This window comes from Leucopleurus acutus, assembly GCF_964270905.1.
Source record: "Leucopleurus acutus genome assembly, chromosome: 15".
Lineage (NCBI taxonomy): Eukaryota > Metazoa > Chordata > Mammalia > Artiodactyla > Delphinidae > Leucopleurus > Leucopleurus acutus.
In genome coordinates this window covers 30,994,712-31,012,977 of record NC_139157.1, presented here as the reverse complement: position 1 = coordinate 31,012,977, position 18,266 = coordinate 30,994,712, and the positions used below count along the sequence as shown (strand labels likewise).

General features: G+C 39.0%; 1 protein-coding gene across 2 annotated transcripts in view; it reads left to right on the top strand.

Moving 5' to 3' along the window:
- Window positions 1-18,266, top strand: part of ENPP3 (ectonucleotide pyrophosphatase/phosphodiesterase 3) — a 60,327-nt gene that overhangs the window by 2,525 nt on the left and 39,536 nt on the right. For both annotated transcript variants that reach the window (XM_082855681.1, XM_082855680.1), the window contains exons 2-7: window positions 1,218-1,293; window positions 5,492-5,614; window positions 7,411-7,536; window positions 10,672-10,732; window positions 11,780-11,877; window positions 16,699-16,778. In XM_082855681.1, the coding sequence (XP_082711807.1) occupies window positions 1,218-1,293; window positions 5,492-5,614; window positions 7,411-7,536; window positions 10,672-10,732; window positions 11,780-11,877; window positions 16,699-16,778 (564 nt within the window). The remainder of the gene's footprint in view (window positions 1-1,217; window positions 1,294-5,491; window positions 5,615-7,410; window positions 7,537-10,671; window positions 10,733-11,779; window positions 11,878-16,698; window positions 16,779-18,266) is intronic.

The following is an 18,266-nucleotide window of genomic DNA, read 5'->3' as shown; positions in this document are numbered from 1 at the left end:
AAATTAGATATGTTAATTTCCAGATGATTTTTCAGAAGGAAAACAGACAAAATCTATAGTTTATGTAGGGTTTTTATTATCTAAGCAAATTTTGATGTTGTTTTTTTTTCTTTTATAAAAGCGATTTTTAAAAAAGAAACATAACAAAGTTTATTTGTATTGTAAAATACTTTAAGTAATCTGTGTACCTGTTGCATTTGTATTCTTTATGGTGATACATATTATTTAAGCTCTGTCATCCAGTATGCTTATCATTGGACTTAATGGATAGGGAAAGAGGTCAGTGGGAAGAATTCTCTTTAATTTATATCACAGTTTAACTTCAGTAATAGTATAAAGTCCATTACACTGAAGAGCTTTGTCAGTAGTAGTGATAATGAATGACATACACAATCTTTGGTCACATGACTTCCTGGTTACCCCTAAGACATTTGTTTGCACTGCAGATCAAAGCAGATAATTTGCTAGTTAATTATTTGGACATTTTATATATATATATATATATATATATATATATATATATATATATATATTTATTTATTTATTTTTGCGGTACGCGGACCTCTCAGTGTTGTGGCCTCTCCCGTTGCGGAGCACAGGCTCCGGACGCGCAGGCTCAGCGGCCATGGCTCACAGGCCCAGCCCCTCCGCTGCATGTGGGATCTTCCCAGACCGGGGCACGAAACCGTGTCCCCTGCATCGGCAGGCAGACTCTCAACCACTGTGCCACCAGGGAAGCCCTGGACATTATATTTTTATATGTTAAATATTCTCATTATTCTCTGATGGTCAGAGTGGGAGAGAAAAACCCTGCTTCCTGGGAATGAGGTAGTTAACGATTTCACAGTTTTGGAATGCTTTTAAATAAATGATCTCCAAACATGTATCTAGTTAAGAAAGGAAAATGGGCAAAGGTAAATGGCCCCTTGGTTTCATTTGTACTTTAACTCAATTTGGGGTTAAACTAACTAGGACTAACGTATTTGAATTTGAAGATCTGTAATAAATGGTATTTTAACATTCTTCCCAAACCTTTCTTACTTAATGCCTGAAAATAATCAGGCATTAAATAAAATTCTGTCCCCTTATCATTGTTGGATCTGGTAATGTGAAAAGCTAGCAGGCTGTGCTCCCTTAACAATCACCAAGGGAGGGCAGTTGTCTGGGTCTTTGTATATTTTAACAAAATGGTAAATGTCACATTTTTTTGTTAATAGGTTCTTCTCACTTTGTTGGTGGCTGTGTCACTTGCGTTAGGCCTGGTGGCTGGACTCAGGCAACATGAAGAGCAAGGTACTCCCCTCAACATTTTCTCAGAAACTTTCCTTCTTTCTTCTTTCTCCTCCCCTTCCCTGTTATATAACCTGGACTCGCCTCCTTTCTAGGCTAGGCTAGGCTCCCCTTTCTCCCATGCCCCACTTGTCAGGAGCCCACATCTGTGGTTAGCACTCTCCACTGCCGCTTCTGGACTTTCCTCTTTGACCTCATCTCCCTGCTTCTTTGAGATTCATATCATTCCAGTATTTGCCCCTTTTCCTCACTTTCACAGAGGACTTTGGTAACTGAATCAAAGATTCCTTCTCTCCCAGCTCCTACTCTAATCATTAATATCCTATGATAAACTTGACTTCGAAAGTCTTAGTTGCTTCACTCCCATGACTTCCTACCACCACTTTTGTACCTTGATATCACGTTAGTGTTACCCCATCCCAGAAATATCACCATTTCTTGGTTAGGCAGTGCCACTTTCCTGAAATGTAGTGCACAATAAAAGCTTCACATTTTTTTTCTCATAAGAAGCAAAGAAAAATAGGAGATCTGTGGCTCAAAGTATCAAAACACCTCCCATCCCTTTTGCCATATTACATTAGTACGAACAGTAAATAAACCATTTGCAAGCGATTCAATAAAAAGCACTTTCTATAATCTTACTATGTATTGTTTTGACACTTTTACTAAGGGAAAGTATGAGGTCAAGTGTTAGATAATTTATTCTCCTTTTTTATATGGTTGATTAACTTCTAATTTGACTCCAATGGGGAAAGTCTTCTTCAGTGGGAGACTCTTGGTGAGGTTAACTGGCAATTTTCCAATTATGTTTTCACTTAGTAATTTACAAACACTCAGTACCCCTGCTGTAACATGGGAACACAGTGGAACTGAAAAGATGGGCATTGGCTGGAAAATTACTGTCTTTTCTTGGTCACTTGGCTGTTGTGTTTCTGAGCTGCAGTACCAGTCCTAGATCTAGCAAATGCTGGCAGGTCATTTTGGTGGTATTATTCTGATGTTAGTGTGCACAGGTGGGCATCATTTCTTGGTTATTTCATCCCACAAATCACATAAACTAATTGCAAAAGGCATATGGTAATCTCTGAGCAAAATCTCCAATTATTCCAGCTCTTTCCCTCCTTTCCTTACGTTAGTACAGCTACTGACTGGCTCCCTAGTCATTGTTCCTTATTCTCTTCCTTTCATCTCAGTCTATCAGGGCTTGTGTGGCATCACTCTCCTCTCCCTCCCACCCAGGGGATTGGTGTTTAACGCCAGCTTCTTTTTGCCAGCATCCTAACATAGTCACCCCCTCGTTCTTCCACCACAACTGTTTCCTAAACCCCAACCCTTGATCATCTTCACCATTCTCTGCTCCAATTAACCTACTTTTCATAGGCAATATATATTTTTTCTAGTGTGAGTTTTTTTTTTTTTTTTTTTTTTTTTTTGCGGTACGCGGGCCTCTCACTGTTGTGGCCTCTCCCGTTGCGGAGCACAGGCTCCGGACGCGCAGGCTCAGCGGCCATGGCTCACAGGCCCAGCCGCTCCGCGGCATGTGGGATCTTCCTGGATCGGAGCACGAACCCGTGTCCCCTGCATCGGCAGGCGGACTCTCAACCACTGCGCCACCAGGGAAGCCCTCTAGTGTGAGTTTTTAAACAAGTTTTTCTAGTTTGAGTGACAAATTTCTCAATTTATGTGCACATCCTTTTTACCTGTTCTTCAACAATTGAGCACTAACGCTGTGCTAGGCACTATTCTAATTACTGGGGATATAGTGATAAAGGAAACAGACAAAAATCCCTCAAAGGGTTTACATTCTAGCATGGAAGACAGATAATTAAAATTGAGCAATATATATATATATATATATATATATAATATGAAGGGAAAGTGCTAAGGAATAAGTAAAACTGAAAAGGGGAACATGAAATATTGAGTCAGGGTGGGTGGGGTGTGCGTAATGACTTTTGAGTAAAGAGCTAAAGGAAGTGAGGAAGAAACAAGGATATTTTGGAAAAGAACATTCCAGGCAAGAGAAAATAGCAAGTGCAAAGGCCTAAGGGAGGAGCTTATCTGGCATATGTTCTATTTAAAGAATAACAGGAGATCAGTGAGCTAGAGCTAAGAGGCCCAGAGGGAGGGTAGTCATAAAATGAGATCAGCCAAAGAGGAGTTGATCACAGAGGGGTTGGTAGGTCAAAATACGGCTTTTGGCTTTCATTCTGAGTGTGATGGGGAGTGATTGGAGGTTTTGAGCAGAGGAATGACATGACATGCTGTGGTTTGCTTTTCAACATGATCGCTCAGGCTGCTGTGTTATGAATAAATGGCAGAGCGAAACCAGGAGAAATAGAGAGACCAATTAGAAAATTATTGCAATAATATAGACAAGCCATATGTCTTGGACCAGGGTGGTAGCATTGTAACTGATGAAAAGTACTTGGATTCTGGAGATCTTTTGATGTAATAGATAGATTTTATCAACAGATTGGATATGGAGTGAGAAACAGAGAAGTCAAGAATGACCTCAAGATTTTCAGCATGAACATCAGAAAATATGGCATTTCCATAATTCAGATGGGGAAGGCTATAGAAGGAGCTGGTTTGGGAAGAATAATCAGGAACTCAGTTTTGGATATGTTAAATTTGAAATACCTACTAGATGTCCAAGTAGAAAAGTCAAAAAGTAGTTGTATATAAAAGACTGGCTTTTGGGGGAAGTTCTGGCTGGACATGCAACATGGTGGTTACCAGCATCATACATGGGCTTTAAAGAAATGTGACCAGGGTATGCCAACCTTAAAGGACTGGAAGATGAAGGGAGGAGAACACAGAAGACTAGGAAGGAGGGTCAGGAATGTGGGAAGAAAGCCAGGTGATTGTTTTGTCCTGAAGTTCAAGTGCGGAAAATGTTTCAAAGGAGTGAATGTAAAAATGTAAAGACGTTTTATGTAAATGGCATATAAACTTTTCCCCTTACTTTCTCACAGGACTTTGTAGCTATCTAATTACAGTGCATGCACTTATTGTTATGTACCTATCTACTTAATACATAGTGCTCTTTGGTGTGTATCCAACATGCCATTGGACCTATACCCTCTCCCAGAGTTGCTTTTAGGAAATTTGATATCATTCTGACTTGTGATCCTGTACACATTTCTCCTGATCTATCTCTGGGAGCTTTCCAGATCTCTTTATCCCTATTGATCCCTTGGTGTGAGTTTTGCTGTGAAATTTGGTGAGCACCTTTGACATAATAATGTTTACTCTTCAACTCTGGGAAATTTTATTATGATTTCTTTAATAATATCATTTCCATTTTCTTTGTTTTCACTTTTCAGTAGTACCTCCCTGTTTCAAGGTCAACTAAGTAGTAGCCTTAATTATATCTGCAAAGTTCCTCTGCCATGTAAGGCAGTAGATTCACAGTCTCGAGGATTAGGGGATGGAATCTTCTTGAAAACCATAATTCTGCCTACCACACCCCTCTACTGAGTTTTCCATTACTGCTCTCACGTTTTTATTTCTAAGAGCACCCTGAACGTGATTTCCCTTTTTAAAATTATAGTTTACTTTCTTATTTAATGGATGCAATTTCTTTTCTGAGCATCTCAATATCAGTTGTGTGTTTGTGTGTGCGTGATCGTGTGTGTGTTTAACTCTTCTGCTCCTTGCAATATTTCCTCTTCAAAAGTTTTTCTTTTTTTCTTGTTTGTTTTGGTTTTTCATGTGGATGCTATCCTCAAAGGTCTGGTAATCATCTGTTCACATTTAAGAGTAAGACTTGTTCATCTTTTTTTCTCATTATGGCCATCCTCCATGTCTGCTGTCTCTGTGATGAAAGCAACTCCTCCCAATTTCTTCCAAATTTTGAGCCTTCTATTCTGTAGTGGGAGGTGGGGTGGGTAGCTGCTGCTTCATATGCAGACTTTCAACCAATTCCACTACATTTAGCCTCTGCTTGTCCCTCCTACCCTCTCCTTATGGCCCCTGGTGTATCTGAGTCTGGGACCTCTCTGGAGTCCTGGGGAAAAATCACTCATTATGTATTACTCATTATTTATCACTTTGCACTGATGAGTCATACAGTGCAATAAAAATTATCTAATTGTCTGTCCTAGTCTGTGCTGGGTACTTCTTGGGCTTGCACCATCAAGCTATGAGACTTCGGATAACTTCTAAGCACAGATTTCCTTATTCTTTCACTCTACAGGCAGCTGCAGGAAAAAATGCTTTGATGCTTCACATAGAGGACTGGAGGGCTGCCGGTGTGACGTGCAATGTAAAGGCCGAGGCGACTGCTGCTGGGACTTTGAAGACACCTGTGTGGGACCAAGTACGAATCCTGAGAGCAAGTTTATTAGCATGTTGGTTGTGCTATCTAATGATAGCACATTTGCATGAGCATTTGCATGCAAATGCAAATGCTCACCTTGTGTATTAGTTTGCTCAGGCTGCCATAACAAAGTCCCACGAACTGGGTGGCTTAAACAACAGAAATTCATTTTCTCACAGTTCTGGAAACTAGAAGTCCAAGATCTAGGTTTGGCAGGGTTGGTTCCTTCTGAGGCTGTGAGGGAGAATCTGTTCCATGCTTCTCTCCTAGCTTTTGGCGGGTCTCCAGCCATCTTGCGTGTTCCTCCAGTTGTGGCAGACGTAACTCAAAGCTCTGCCTTCGTCTGCAGATGGCCTTCTCCCCACGTCCTCACAGTCTTCCCTCTGGGTGTGTCCACGTCTGAATTTCCTCTTGTTGTAAGAAGAATACCAGTCATACTGGATTGGGGTCCACTCTAATGACCTGATTTTAACTTGGTTATCTGCAAAATCCTTTTCTAAATAAGGGCACATTCACAGTCATGTTGAAGTTAAGACTTCAACATTTTAGGGGAGGGACACAATTCAGCCCATTACGCCTTGTATTCAGGATCTAGTATAATCCTGACCCCCCTTTCAGTACTAAAGATAGAACCCACACTTTATTTAGTTGAGGTTGAGGAATAACAGTCTCCAGTAGATGAAATGTTGTCAAATTACACAAGTTTCAAGGGAGTTGTCTCATGGCTTATCATCTTATTTAGTCTCATTTTTAGTGGTTCTCAAATTTCAGGATGCATAAGACTCCACTGCAAAGCTGGTGATTCTTAGCGATTCCGATGCCAGCGGTCCACAGAACACAACTTGAGAAACACTGTTCTTGAGGCAGAAGAGACAGTTTGCAATATTTAATTTTCTAAGAAATCAAGGAGGTGGTGGGGGGAGGTGTCTAGTGGTTCGAGGAGAGAAGATTAGGACAGTACAGCTCCTTAAATTATGCTCTCTGAAAAGGGCAAGGAGGAGGGTATAGCCTAGTATGGATAAGATCTGTACTCCTTTTAATTCATCTCCAGAACTCTTTTCTTTCTAAGTACATAGTATATAATTGAGAATGAAGAATTCTGTGCATGACTGAAACACACAGCTGTCACCTAGCCAATGCATTTGTCTGAGCACAGGGGCTGATGTTGATTCTAGTCACTGTTTCCTGCAGGTGGCCCTAGGAAGCAGCCTCAGTCCAGCCTCTTGCTGTTGTTAGCACTGGGATTTATTGAAACTGATCTCACATTAAGTGCCTAGCCTGGGCAAATATCAGAGGCATGGTGGGGAGCTGATCTACCTTTCTTTCACTCTCAGTTGGGAGGTACCCTGCCTGCCTACATTCTTACAGACCTGACCATGTTCCTGTTACTTCTGTTGTCACTGCCACTTCCTTGTTGTCTGTCCTTAGATAAGGCTGGGCAGGCTGCTCTTCGGTGGCAACAGTCACTCAAGGTTAGTAGTTCTTTACCATTGGAAGTTCCTACCCTTGGGTGGGAATAGGACAGGTGTTCAGAGTTTCTCCAGACTCAGAGGTCTACCTGATAGGTAGACCAGAGCTGCAGCTTATAAAGCTACATTTCTCTCTGCCACCCATGCCAAATGAAGAAAAGTGGTGGATTGCCCCTTATTCGTATTATGAATTTTCATTTATGAATGAAGATAAACCAAGAATTTGACCATAGGATAATACAAGAAGAAATGCATGGAATTTGTATTTTTGTTATTGGATGCTTAAATTAAGTTGTATGCTCAAAACCGAATTATGTAATTTTCCAGCTCGAATATGGACGTGCAATAAATTTCGTTGTGGGGAGACCAGACTGGAATCCAGCCTTTGCTCTTGTTCAGATGACTGTTTACAGAAGAAAGACTGCTGTGCTGACTATAAGAGTGTTTGCCAAGGTAAGCAGGTGTTGACCCATTTGCCTGTGTGAGTTCAGTGACCCTAGAGCTGGCCTAGGCTGCAGACATTAAATCAAGTCCAAGAATTTTTAGCCACTCTACATGGAAGAAAAGACCCAATGTGTTTACTGTGGGAAGAAATGGGTTTTGTGCATGATAGAGGAAGGGAGCTCAGAGCAAAGATATTATAGAAGAGAAGAGAAAAGTTAACATTCCACATGTTCTGTAAAGCAAGGTCTTTTTCAGTCCAATGACTATGCTAGACATTCTTGTGGTTTGAGACACTGGATGGCAGATCCTAAAGTTAAAACATCACAGAAGAGATTCTCTGGCCTGAATAGCAGTTAGTTAAATGACTGATTTCGGACTGGCAGGGAGGTAATGCAGAGAGCCAAGGTTAGAATCCAGGTTATTCAATGCCTGATTTCACCTGCTTTGCCACTTTATAAGTGATGTAGATTTTTAAAAAAATCACCAATCCCTCTGCACATCTGATGAGACTTAGGAAAAACGTCATATACACATAGCAACAAGATTGCTTCAAGCTATCAACCCCTTTTTCCTAACACCACACCCAGTAGAGCTAACTAACTTACATGTGTAATATTTTTAGACAAAAAAAGAGATTAAGGTGGATTTTGGTTTTTTTTAAATAAGAGGAAAATGTTATAGTAGAAACATTATTAAGTATAGTCCCTCAGTAAAAAATAGGCTTTACACTAATAGATGAATCAGTTTTTATGTAAAATATAACTGAAAATCCACTAAAAGGGGCAACCAGAAAGGAAAGTAAAAGCCTGAAATGGTAAGTCTGTTTTTAAATAATAATTGATATTTAATAGTGAATATCGTGTCATTAAAAATCCCCCTAAATTCACAAAGGCAAGTGTAGTTTGCAGTTCGCTTATTTCTCTAATAAGTTCATTGAGCACAGTGCCTCTGAGCTTTGTGGTCTCCTGCCTTCTGCCCTAATTTTATAACTCTTTTTTTTTTTTTTTTTTTGCGGTATGCGGGCCTCTCACTGTCGTGGCCTCTCCCGTTGCGGAGCACAGGCTCCGGACACGCAGGCTCAGCGGCCATGGCTCACGGGCCCAGCCGCTCTGCGGCATGTGGGGTCTTCCCAGACCAGGGCACGAACCCATGTCCCCTGCATCGGCAGGCGGACTCTCAACCACTGCGCCACCAGGGAAGCCCTAACTTTTATATTTTAAGTTCAGAATTTTGAAAAGAAATATGATGAATTTCTAACATATGGAAAGAATAGTGTGTTTACCCATATGTCAATCACCTTGCTTCAGTAGTGATCAACTCATGACCAATCTTGTCTCATACCAATACAGTATGAATGTTAAGCTGGCTCAGAGGATCGAAGAGATTAGAACTGAGAGAATGTTGGAATAAAATCACTAAAGATGTAACATGTGGTGGGACACAAATGATTTGCTTTGCTACAGAACAATTTATCTGCTATCAGATAAGAATCAGTTACACTGCTATTAGTTTTCTACCAATTAACTCCTACCCTTACTAAGTTGTAAAATGAATAAGTGGTAAAGAATAAGCTAGATAAAGGTATATACTCCTAGGTAACTAGATAATCCATAGGTGGGCTTTCTGAATAATTCCCAGCATGACATTAAAATGAAGTTTAATGATCAGTCCTCCTTTTGCTTATTTTCAAGCTTTGGGTTTTTTTTCTTAATAAAATACCTCCAACCTCTCTTTGAACATTTTAGATTACTACAAAGCAAATCCCAAGGTTAATGTCATTCATCTATAAATATTTTCAGTCTGTATCTAAAAAAGTTGAAGATTTAACAAAATTAGAATACCATCAATATATCTAAAAATGTCTTCAATAATTATTTATTGTTAACAAATGTCCAATCTGTGTTCAGATTTTTTTGTTTTATAATATTAAAAAAATATTTGTTTGAAGTAGGATCCAAACAGATTCCATGCATTGCAACTGGCTGATATATTTCAAGTCCTTTAAAAGTGGGTTCTCCCTTCCTTTTTTCCACCCCATGCAATTTACATGTTGGATAAATGGAGTCACTTGTCCTGTAGAATTTTCCAGTCTGGGTGTTGCAGATTGCATCCTCTGTGACTTAAACAGTTTGTCATCCCCTATTTTTCCTGCAAATTGGTAGTTAGAACTAGAGGACTGTTCAGATTCAGGTGTTTATCTTTCTTTCTTTCTATCTATCTATCTATCTATCCACCTGTTTACCATGTACCCTTCACAGGTAGTGGTGTTACTTCCATCAGGAGGAACATCTTGTCTGCTTGTCTCTTTTTTGGTCATGTTAGCCATTGATGATCATTGCCTAGATCCATTAGGGGTTGCAAATGATGACATTCATATTCTATCATTTCTACTTCATTAACTAGTGGGAATGTTTTATAAACAGAAACATCCATGGAGTGATGGAGTGTAATTTTTTAGTTAGATGGAGTGTAATTTTTTAGTTACAATCTTAAAAATTTGTTTGTTTGATTTTCCCCATTTGATGTTAATATCAATTATTCTCATTGGGGCTTCCCTGGTGCCGCAGTGGTTGAGAGTCCGCCTGCCGATGCAGGGGACACGGGTTCGTGCCCCGGTCCGGGAAGATCCCACTTGCCGCGGAGCAGCTGGGCCCATGAGCCGTGGCCACTGAGCCTGCGCGTCCGGAGCCTGTGCTCTGCAACGGGAGAAGCCACAACAGTGAGAGGCCCGCATAAAAAAAATTATTCTTATTGGCTATTTCTCTTTTTTTTTATGCTTTCATTTTTCTTTAGATTGTATACCTATATTCATTAAACTCATTTTTCCTAGCAGTTGGGAAAACACTGTCCTTGAGGGAAAAAACATTATTTAAAAAAGAAAAAAGAAATTGTCCCTTTCCAGTTAAAGGAATTCCCTTTATTTTCTTGGTAAAGATGGGTTTCCTGGTATTCAGTTAGTGTAGATTACTAATCTGTGCAAATCGCTAGAGGCACTGACCTTGCCAACATGTGAAGTAGCATTTAACATGTTCTAGAAGAATTTTGTCATTGCAGTAACATGAATTAAGTCGTTTGGAAAGAGCATGTCCATTGAACATTGGTTTCTCTTTTCTTATCTAAAGATTTTGATGTTATGCTTTTCAGGAGAAACCTCATGGGTTGAAGAAGAGTGTGGCACAGCCCAGCAGCCCCAGTGCCCAGAAGGGTGAGAAGGAAACGGACATGTTTATTCTCCTTTAACAGATGGCACGCAGGAATGTAGCTGAGAGGCAGGGTGGAATTTCTCCCACTCTTTACATCTTAGAACAAAACAGTTAACAAAAGATTAGATTCCTTGTGGCTTCCAACTCATAACATACTTTGGTTTGCTTTATTGTTTAAAAAGCATTTTTACATTAAGTTATTATATTCATATTTTACAACAATGACTTAAAAAATGGTTGAAATATTTGTACTAACATCCCAAGGTCCTACGATCAGGATTAGAATTTAGATCTAAATGACTCCAGCCAGGACATCCCAAAGCTGGGATTTTGAAATGTCTCTAATATAAAATCTCATTTCTGGTGATGTTTTATTAGTGCTCTGCTTGCACGCTGCTGACTTCTACCGTAAAACTACAAATAATTAGCTCCATGTATACCTGCCCCTGTAAAATACTACATTTATTTGAGGTGAGGCAATGATACTAATGTGCCATGTTGTAATGATTCCAAAGTGCTGGGTGTGTGGGTTGGGACTGAGTTTTGAGAGGTTGAGTAACTGCTCAGTTAAACAGCTCATAAAGAATGAAGCAGAGAATTAAACTTGTCTTTCTGAGGCCAATCCCTTCCTTTTTCTCCACAGTGCACTGCCTGGTCATTGTAAACACTCAGGGCTAGAGAAATTTCATATATGGTATACCTGGGTGTCACAGATAGCCAGTGCCAAGGAGCAAACAGAAATAAAGTTAGCTAACATTATTTAAACTCTAGAACTCAAAGGGTGGTAGATCTCCAAGTTGAAAGACCCAGATAAGTTATGTAGCACCTTTTAAAAAATACTGTACATTTTTACTATGGATTAATAACATACTGGACATACCGATTGTAAAGGGAAATAATTTTTAAAAAGAGAAAGGAAAACTTGACTTAGAACTATTTCTGGCTGTATTTTCTTAGTGTTTTCTAATTTAGAGAATTATAAGTAGTACAGAAAAGTGTCTTTTTTAAAAAATCAAAATAATGGACAATTTCTTATTTTCCATTTTCAGATTTGACCTGCCACCAGTTATTTTGTTTTCCATGGATGGATTTAGAGCTGAATATTTACAGACATGGGGTTCTCTAATACCAAATATCAATAAACTGAGTAAGTCTCCTCTAATCAGGGACATGCAGATGATAGACACCTAGTTAGTTAATGTCTAGATTAACTAACACTTTTCTTTCTGACCTTTAATGCTAGCGGTTTGTCTTAGTTCTGGGTCCTCTCAAGAGTTTGATGCGTTTACTACACAACAGCTATTTTCATCCTTCTTGGCTCCTCCTTCCTTCTTCTGCAGCATGTTTATCTTTTTCTTTGTTTATTTTGATTTGTTTTATATTTGAATATAACTTCTGCTCTGTGAAAATCTGTTCATGGATACTCTCTCAAAATTGGCATTTGTCAGCCCTGGGTTCTGGGTCTCAGCAAGGTAGATATGACCAGTAAGGATGGGAACCTGAAGGAGCCTGAGCAGACTGGACAGAATCAGCAGATACCAAGGCTCCAGTAAGTGAAAAGTCCAGTATCTCTGTCCAGTTCTGGAATCAAAGTGCCTGGAACCTGGCTCCACCACTTACTAGCTCTGAGACCTTTGGCAAGTTTACTTGCACGGTTGGTGCCCTAGTCTATTCATCTGTAAAATGGTCACTTACCACCTCATAGAAATACTGTGAGACCATGGACATAGTGTACATTGGATGATTTTCAGTTGTTACTGTAATTATTATTTTTATTGGCATCTTTATCATGATGTACTTCTGAGTTAGGGTACTTGGACTTCACACAATTTTATAAAGTCAATAATAAAGAAGAATGGAGAACCCGAGGACACAAAGTTAAGAAGTATCAGAGGGTTGGCTCTAGGGCGCATAGTCTTCACTGCCCTTCAGTTCCTCTCTTACTTCCCCCTTCTACCAGGCCCTCTTTTACCTCCATGGTCCTGAAAATTTCTGACAGTTTTACTGGTTTCCTCTTTTTATTTTTCTCCAAATTATTAAAAACTAGCTTTTGACTTTGAGTAAGGTGATCACCTTTTCTGGGCCTCAGTTTCCTCATTTGTAAAATGAGAGGATTAGACCTAATGATTTCTACTACTAATTCCAGCACTGACTGTAGAAAGATCAATTACTTCCCCCCTACAGCATAAGGGACTTTGTCTCTTCAGGTTCTCCTACACTCTCTGAGGTAGATCTTTAGCAAAGAGATTTAGATGTTGGGCCTCTGACAGAACTGGCTCCAAATTCAGGATTTGTCACTTACTGCTGAGTTACTTTAGCCTGAAAAGCCATTAACAACTCTCAGTTTCTATTTCCTTATCTGCATTCCCTTGGTAGTCTGGATATCAAATCCTGTGTCCAAAAGGGAATTTATCTAGCCAGGCTGAACTGGACCCCTTTAGAAGTGGAATTATTTTATTTGCTCATCCCCTTGAGAGTTGGAAAGGACACCAGTGAAATATTGGGCCATTAAGAGCCTTCCTTTCTAAGGTTTAAAATATTTTTAAAGTCATTTGTACAACATCTCGATCCTTTAATGTGTGAAGCCATAACTAATTAGGTCTACCAAGGCAAAATGGGCTCTTCATTTCTAGGAGGTCCAATTAAGAGTAGATGTGTTAAAAGATTTAGGATTAGGACCTCCCAAGAATGGTAGGGTTGAGGTGAGGTATGTGACAGCAGGCATCACTTTAAGGAAGTCTAGAACCTCATCTCTAGTGTCTTATCAAGCTGCCTGGAAACTGAGCATGGACTAATACCACAGTGCAGTGAGTTATATCAGTGGCTACTAAGGGGTCATGGACTCTAGTGAGAACACGAGGTTGTTGTCTTGTCCTAACGTGGGTGCGAGCAGACAAAGAAGGGCCGGGATCAACAAACGGTCAGGTGAGATAGAGATGATTTAGCTTGAACTAGAAGTCAGATTTCTTGGAAAGTTAGATGTGAAACTGGGGATAGTACAAGACTAATAGTAACTATCCTTGCATCCCAGGGATAAATCTCACTTGAAAGTGGTGTATGATCCTTTTAATGTGCTGTGGAATTTGTCTTGCTAGTATTTTGTTGAGAATTTTTACATCTAAATTCATGAAGGTATTGGCCTGGAATTTTCCTTTATTATAGTATCCTTCTCTGGCTTTGGTGTCAGGGTAATGCTGATCTCACGAAATGAGTTTGGGTGTGTTCTCGCCTCTTCAAATTTTTGGCAGAGTTTGAGAAGAATTGACATTAATTCTTCTTTAAATGTTAGGTAAAATTAACCTGTGAAGCCATCTTGTCTTGGGCTTTTTCTTTGTTTGGAGGTTTTTGATTACTTGTTTTTGGTCTGTTCAGATTTTCTATTTCTTCATAATTCAGATTTGGAAGGTTGTATGTTTCTAGGAATTTATCCATTTCTTCTAAGTTATGCAGTTCGTGGGGTGTAATTGTTCATAGCAGTCTCTTATAATCCTTTCTATTTCTGTGGTATTGGTTTTGGTTTCTGATTTTATTGACTTGAGTCTTTTTTTTCCTTAATCTAGCTAAAGGTTTGTCAATTTTGTTTATCTTTTCAAAAAACCAACTTTAATTTTGTTGATTTTTGGAACTGTGTTTCTATTCTCTATTTCACTTATTTCTGCTATAATCTTTGCTGTTTTCTTCTTTTTTACTAACTTTGGATTTTGTTTGTTCTTTTTCTAGCTCCTTAAGGTGTAAATTTAGGTTGTTTATTTGAAATTTCTTCTTTTTTAATGTAGGTGTTTATTGCTATGAACTTCTTTCCTAGTACTGCTTTTGCTGCATCTGTACATTCTTCAGCTATTTCACCTACTCATCTATTCAGTCTTCTACTTCTTCTTATAGTTTATAGTTACTATGGATATATATTTATTCCATTTATATTTTCAGAATATTTTTCGGTTGGTACTTTCTTTTTAAAAATATGTTTTTTAAGGAGTAAAACATGCAAATGATAAACTTCTACAAGTGACATTACAGGGTATACAGTAAAAAAACAAACAAAAAAACCAACCAACCAACCAACAGACTCTCTTTCCTGATCTTCCTCATTTTTCTCTGTAGAAGCAACTATTCTTATTGGTTTATTGTGTGTCCTTCCAGAATTATTCTGTTCAGTCATAATTTAGATTCTTAAGACCTGGAAGAAACAATGGTAGAAGATCTTGCTTTTGATGAGTTATTCTATGATAGCTCTGGTTCAAAGGCAGGTGATCGAAAATGGTAGCTTGAATCTGTAGATAGTCAACTGATGTGTCCTGTTTAAAAGTACGAAGGTGTCATGTTTTTACATCACTGGTAGCTTAGCTTTGTTTTTTATTTTATACTCTGTGCCTTTAGGCATTTAAGAATTTGAACCATTTACCCGTGTTTCAGGGAAATAAAAACAGAAACTGACCTTATATCTCTCTCTATTGTATGGTTGTTTTCCCCACTTAAATTCTTTTATCAGTGGATGATATCTCATTTTATTTTCTATCACATGACTTCTTAACAATATTAAATGCGTCTTTCCCTGATTGAGGACATGATTTATTTATTGGGGGTATTGACTGAGAAAGAAAAAAGTTGATTATATGTTATGTCTTGGAGCAGGCCTCAAACTCGAGTACATCAGAACCACTTGGGGTGCTTGCTAGAAATGCAGATTTTTTGAGCTCCTTTTCTTCCACCTTTCAACCTCCCCCATCCCCACCAGAGTCCTATTTAGTAGACTTGGTATTGGATCCAAGAATCTTCTGAAGGAGGAAATTCCTGGATCATATTGGAAACACTGTTCTCGAGGCTGGGAAGGAGACCAGTTCCAAGCCTATCTGAGAAAACCTTCATTATTTCCAGTTGCAATGTTTGTTGCTTTCTGGACAACAATCCTTTGCACTTTTTGTTTTAACCTAAATAGAATCTCTAATGGTGAAGCTCTCTTTTAGAATTAGAGTTGGTAGGATTTTGGTATGGAAAACTTCTCATACTTCACTGCTGCAGAGGAAATATCAGTGTGCCTTAGTGGTTCTGACCTCCTTGAGCAGAGTTATTGCACAGATGAAAACAATAGAATAACTGAAAGCAAATTTGATGCCGTGCTTTGGGGAAAACAGATTGCAGGAAACTCCACTGATCAGATGGAAACTGTACTGAGTTAAAATAATAAGTGGGAAAGTTAGTTCATCTTGTAACATTGCTTTGTGGCATGGGCTTATGCATTTACACAAGTTAAATTCCTTTTCAGTTATCTAGATAGTCGTGTTCACTTTTGTTATATTGGATAATTTATGTATAAGAACTGGCTGAGAAGCGGATGTTATATAGAAATTCTTGTTGTAATGACCTGGGTCAGAAAGAGGGGAGCAGCAAAAGCAAACAAAGCTGGCACTGTGTAAAGCAGGGTACATTTAGCTCAGGGGTCAGCACGCTGTGGCCTACAGGCCAAATCCGGCCCACTCTGCCTGTTTTTGTAAGGCCTGTTAATGCTAAGAATTGTTCTCATTCTTAAATGGTTGGGAAAAAAAAAATATTTTGTGCCATGCAAAAAAAATATGTGAAATTCAAATTTCAATGTCTTCAAATAAAGTTTTATTAGAACACAGCTATGCTCATTTGTTTACATGTTGTCTATAGATGCTTAGAGGCCTTAATAGCAGAGTTGAGCTGTTGCAACAGAGACCATATGGGTTTGCAAAGCCTAACATATTTATTATCTGGTTCTTTATAGAAAAATTTTCCCGACCCTTGATTTAACTCACTCCTCTCCTGAAAACTGTCATTCCTTGGAATGGAGGAATTTTAAGCATCAGAATTTCGACCTCTTTCCATCTAATTCACCCCTAATTAGTTTTCTATTTCTCTGTGAAACTTGCACGTTCAGATTTTTAGTTATTCAAACAACTTCTGAGGAAGAAACAACGTCTTAATTTCTCACTATCCTTTGCTGCAGAAACATGCGGAATTCATTCAAAATACCTGAGACCTGTCTATCCGACCAAAACCTTCCCAAATCATTACACCATTGTCACGGTAAGTGCTTAGCCCAGTGGCAAGACTGACAGGCCCCCGAAGGGCAACTGACCACACCAGACATGCTTAGGCGGAACTGGCCAAGCCGCAGGTCACACATTTCACGAGCATGTGTGGTGGCAGTCACAGCTAATTCAGGCTGGGAAGGAGTGTCTCAGTATGGGGTCAATCCAGGGCTGTGAGATGTTAACTATGAATGAGTGTCCCAGCATTAGGTTCATTTACCTCTGTGACAGGCCAGGATAGCCTCTTGGATGTGAAAAATACCCTCTATTCTGATCTGTTGATTAACCTCCATTTATCTGAAGGTCTGCTGGGAATGGTAGGCTATGTATGAGGACAGACACTCTGATGTGGGAAATTTCTTTCTTTCCTAGTCTTTTTTTATTATATTTAATTTGATAAAGTCTCTTGTTTCATAATTGAATTCAAACCGGCTATATCTCTTTATAAATTTATTTATTTTTAAACATTTATTTATTTATTTTTGTCTGCTTTGGGTCTTTGTTGTTACGCACGGGCTTTCTCTAGTTGCAGTGAGCAGGGGCCACTCTTTGTTGCCGTGTGCGGGCTTCTCATTGTTGCGGAGCACAGGATCTAGGCGCACAGGCTTCAGTAGTTGTGGCGCACAGGCTCAGTAGTTGTGGAGCACGGGCTTAGTTGCTCCGCTGCATATGGGATCTTCCGGGACCAGGGCTCGAACCCGTGTCCCCAGCATTGGCAGGTGGATTCTTAACCACTGCGCCACCAGGGAAGTCCCAAACTGGCTATACCTCTTTAGATAAAGCAAGTAAAGCAAATGAATTCTCCTCAATGTATGAGAAGACGTACATGAAATGATCAAAATGAACAAAAGGAAGATTAACTTATTTAATATTTATAGATTTAGAATACATCTTAAGGCGTCCTCTGCCTCAGGCTTTATTGCCAAAGGATATTATGTCTTTACTACATTGCATTTAGTCTTTTATTAATATGGAACAGTAATTACAACTTATTTAAATTTTAGGCCTTAAGTAATTATATGTATGTATATATGTGTGTTTGCGTGTGTGTGTGTGCATGTATAAATGCAGATTCCATTTTGCAGATTCACCTAAACATTTGAGTTACCCAGCTCACATGTTTCCAGCTGAGGTCTAACAAGGCAATACTCTGCCTTCTTGTTTTTAACTCTCATTCTATAAACAAATGTTTTCAAAGTCCACTGTCTATTTAGTGCCATGTTTTTCACATGTTTGTGTTTTTTTCTTGGAGATTTTGCTGTTTACAATGGCCCTCAAGTGTGGTGCTCAAGTACTTTCTAGTGTTCCTAAGAGCAAGAAGTCTGTGATGTACCTTATGGAGAAGATATGTGTGTTAGATAAGCTTTGTTCAGTCATGAGTTATACTGAACTAAAAATATATATTAAATAAGGGATCTTCAAACAGAAACACACATAAAACAAGATTACATATGGATCAGTAGACAAAAATATTGTAACCAGA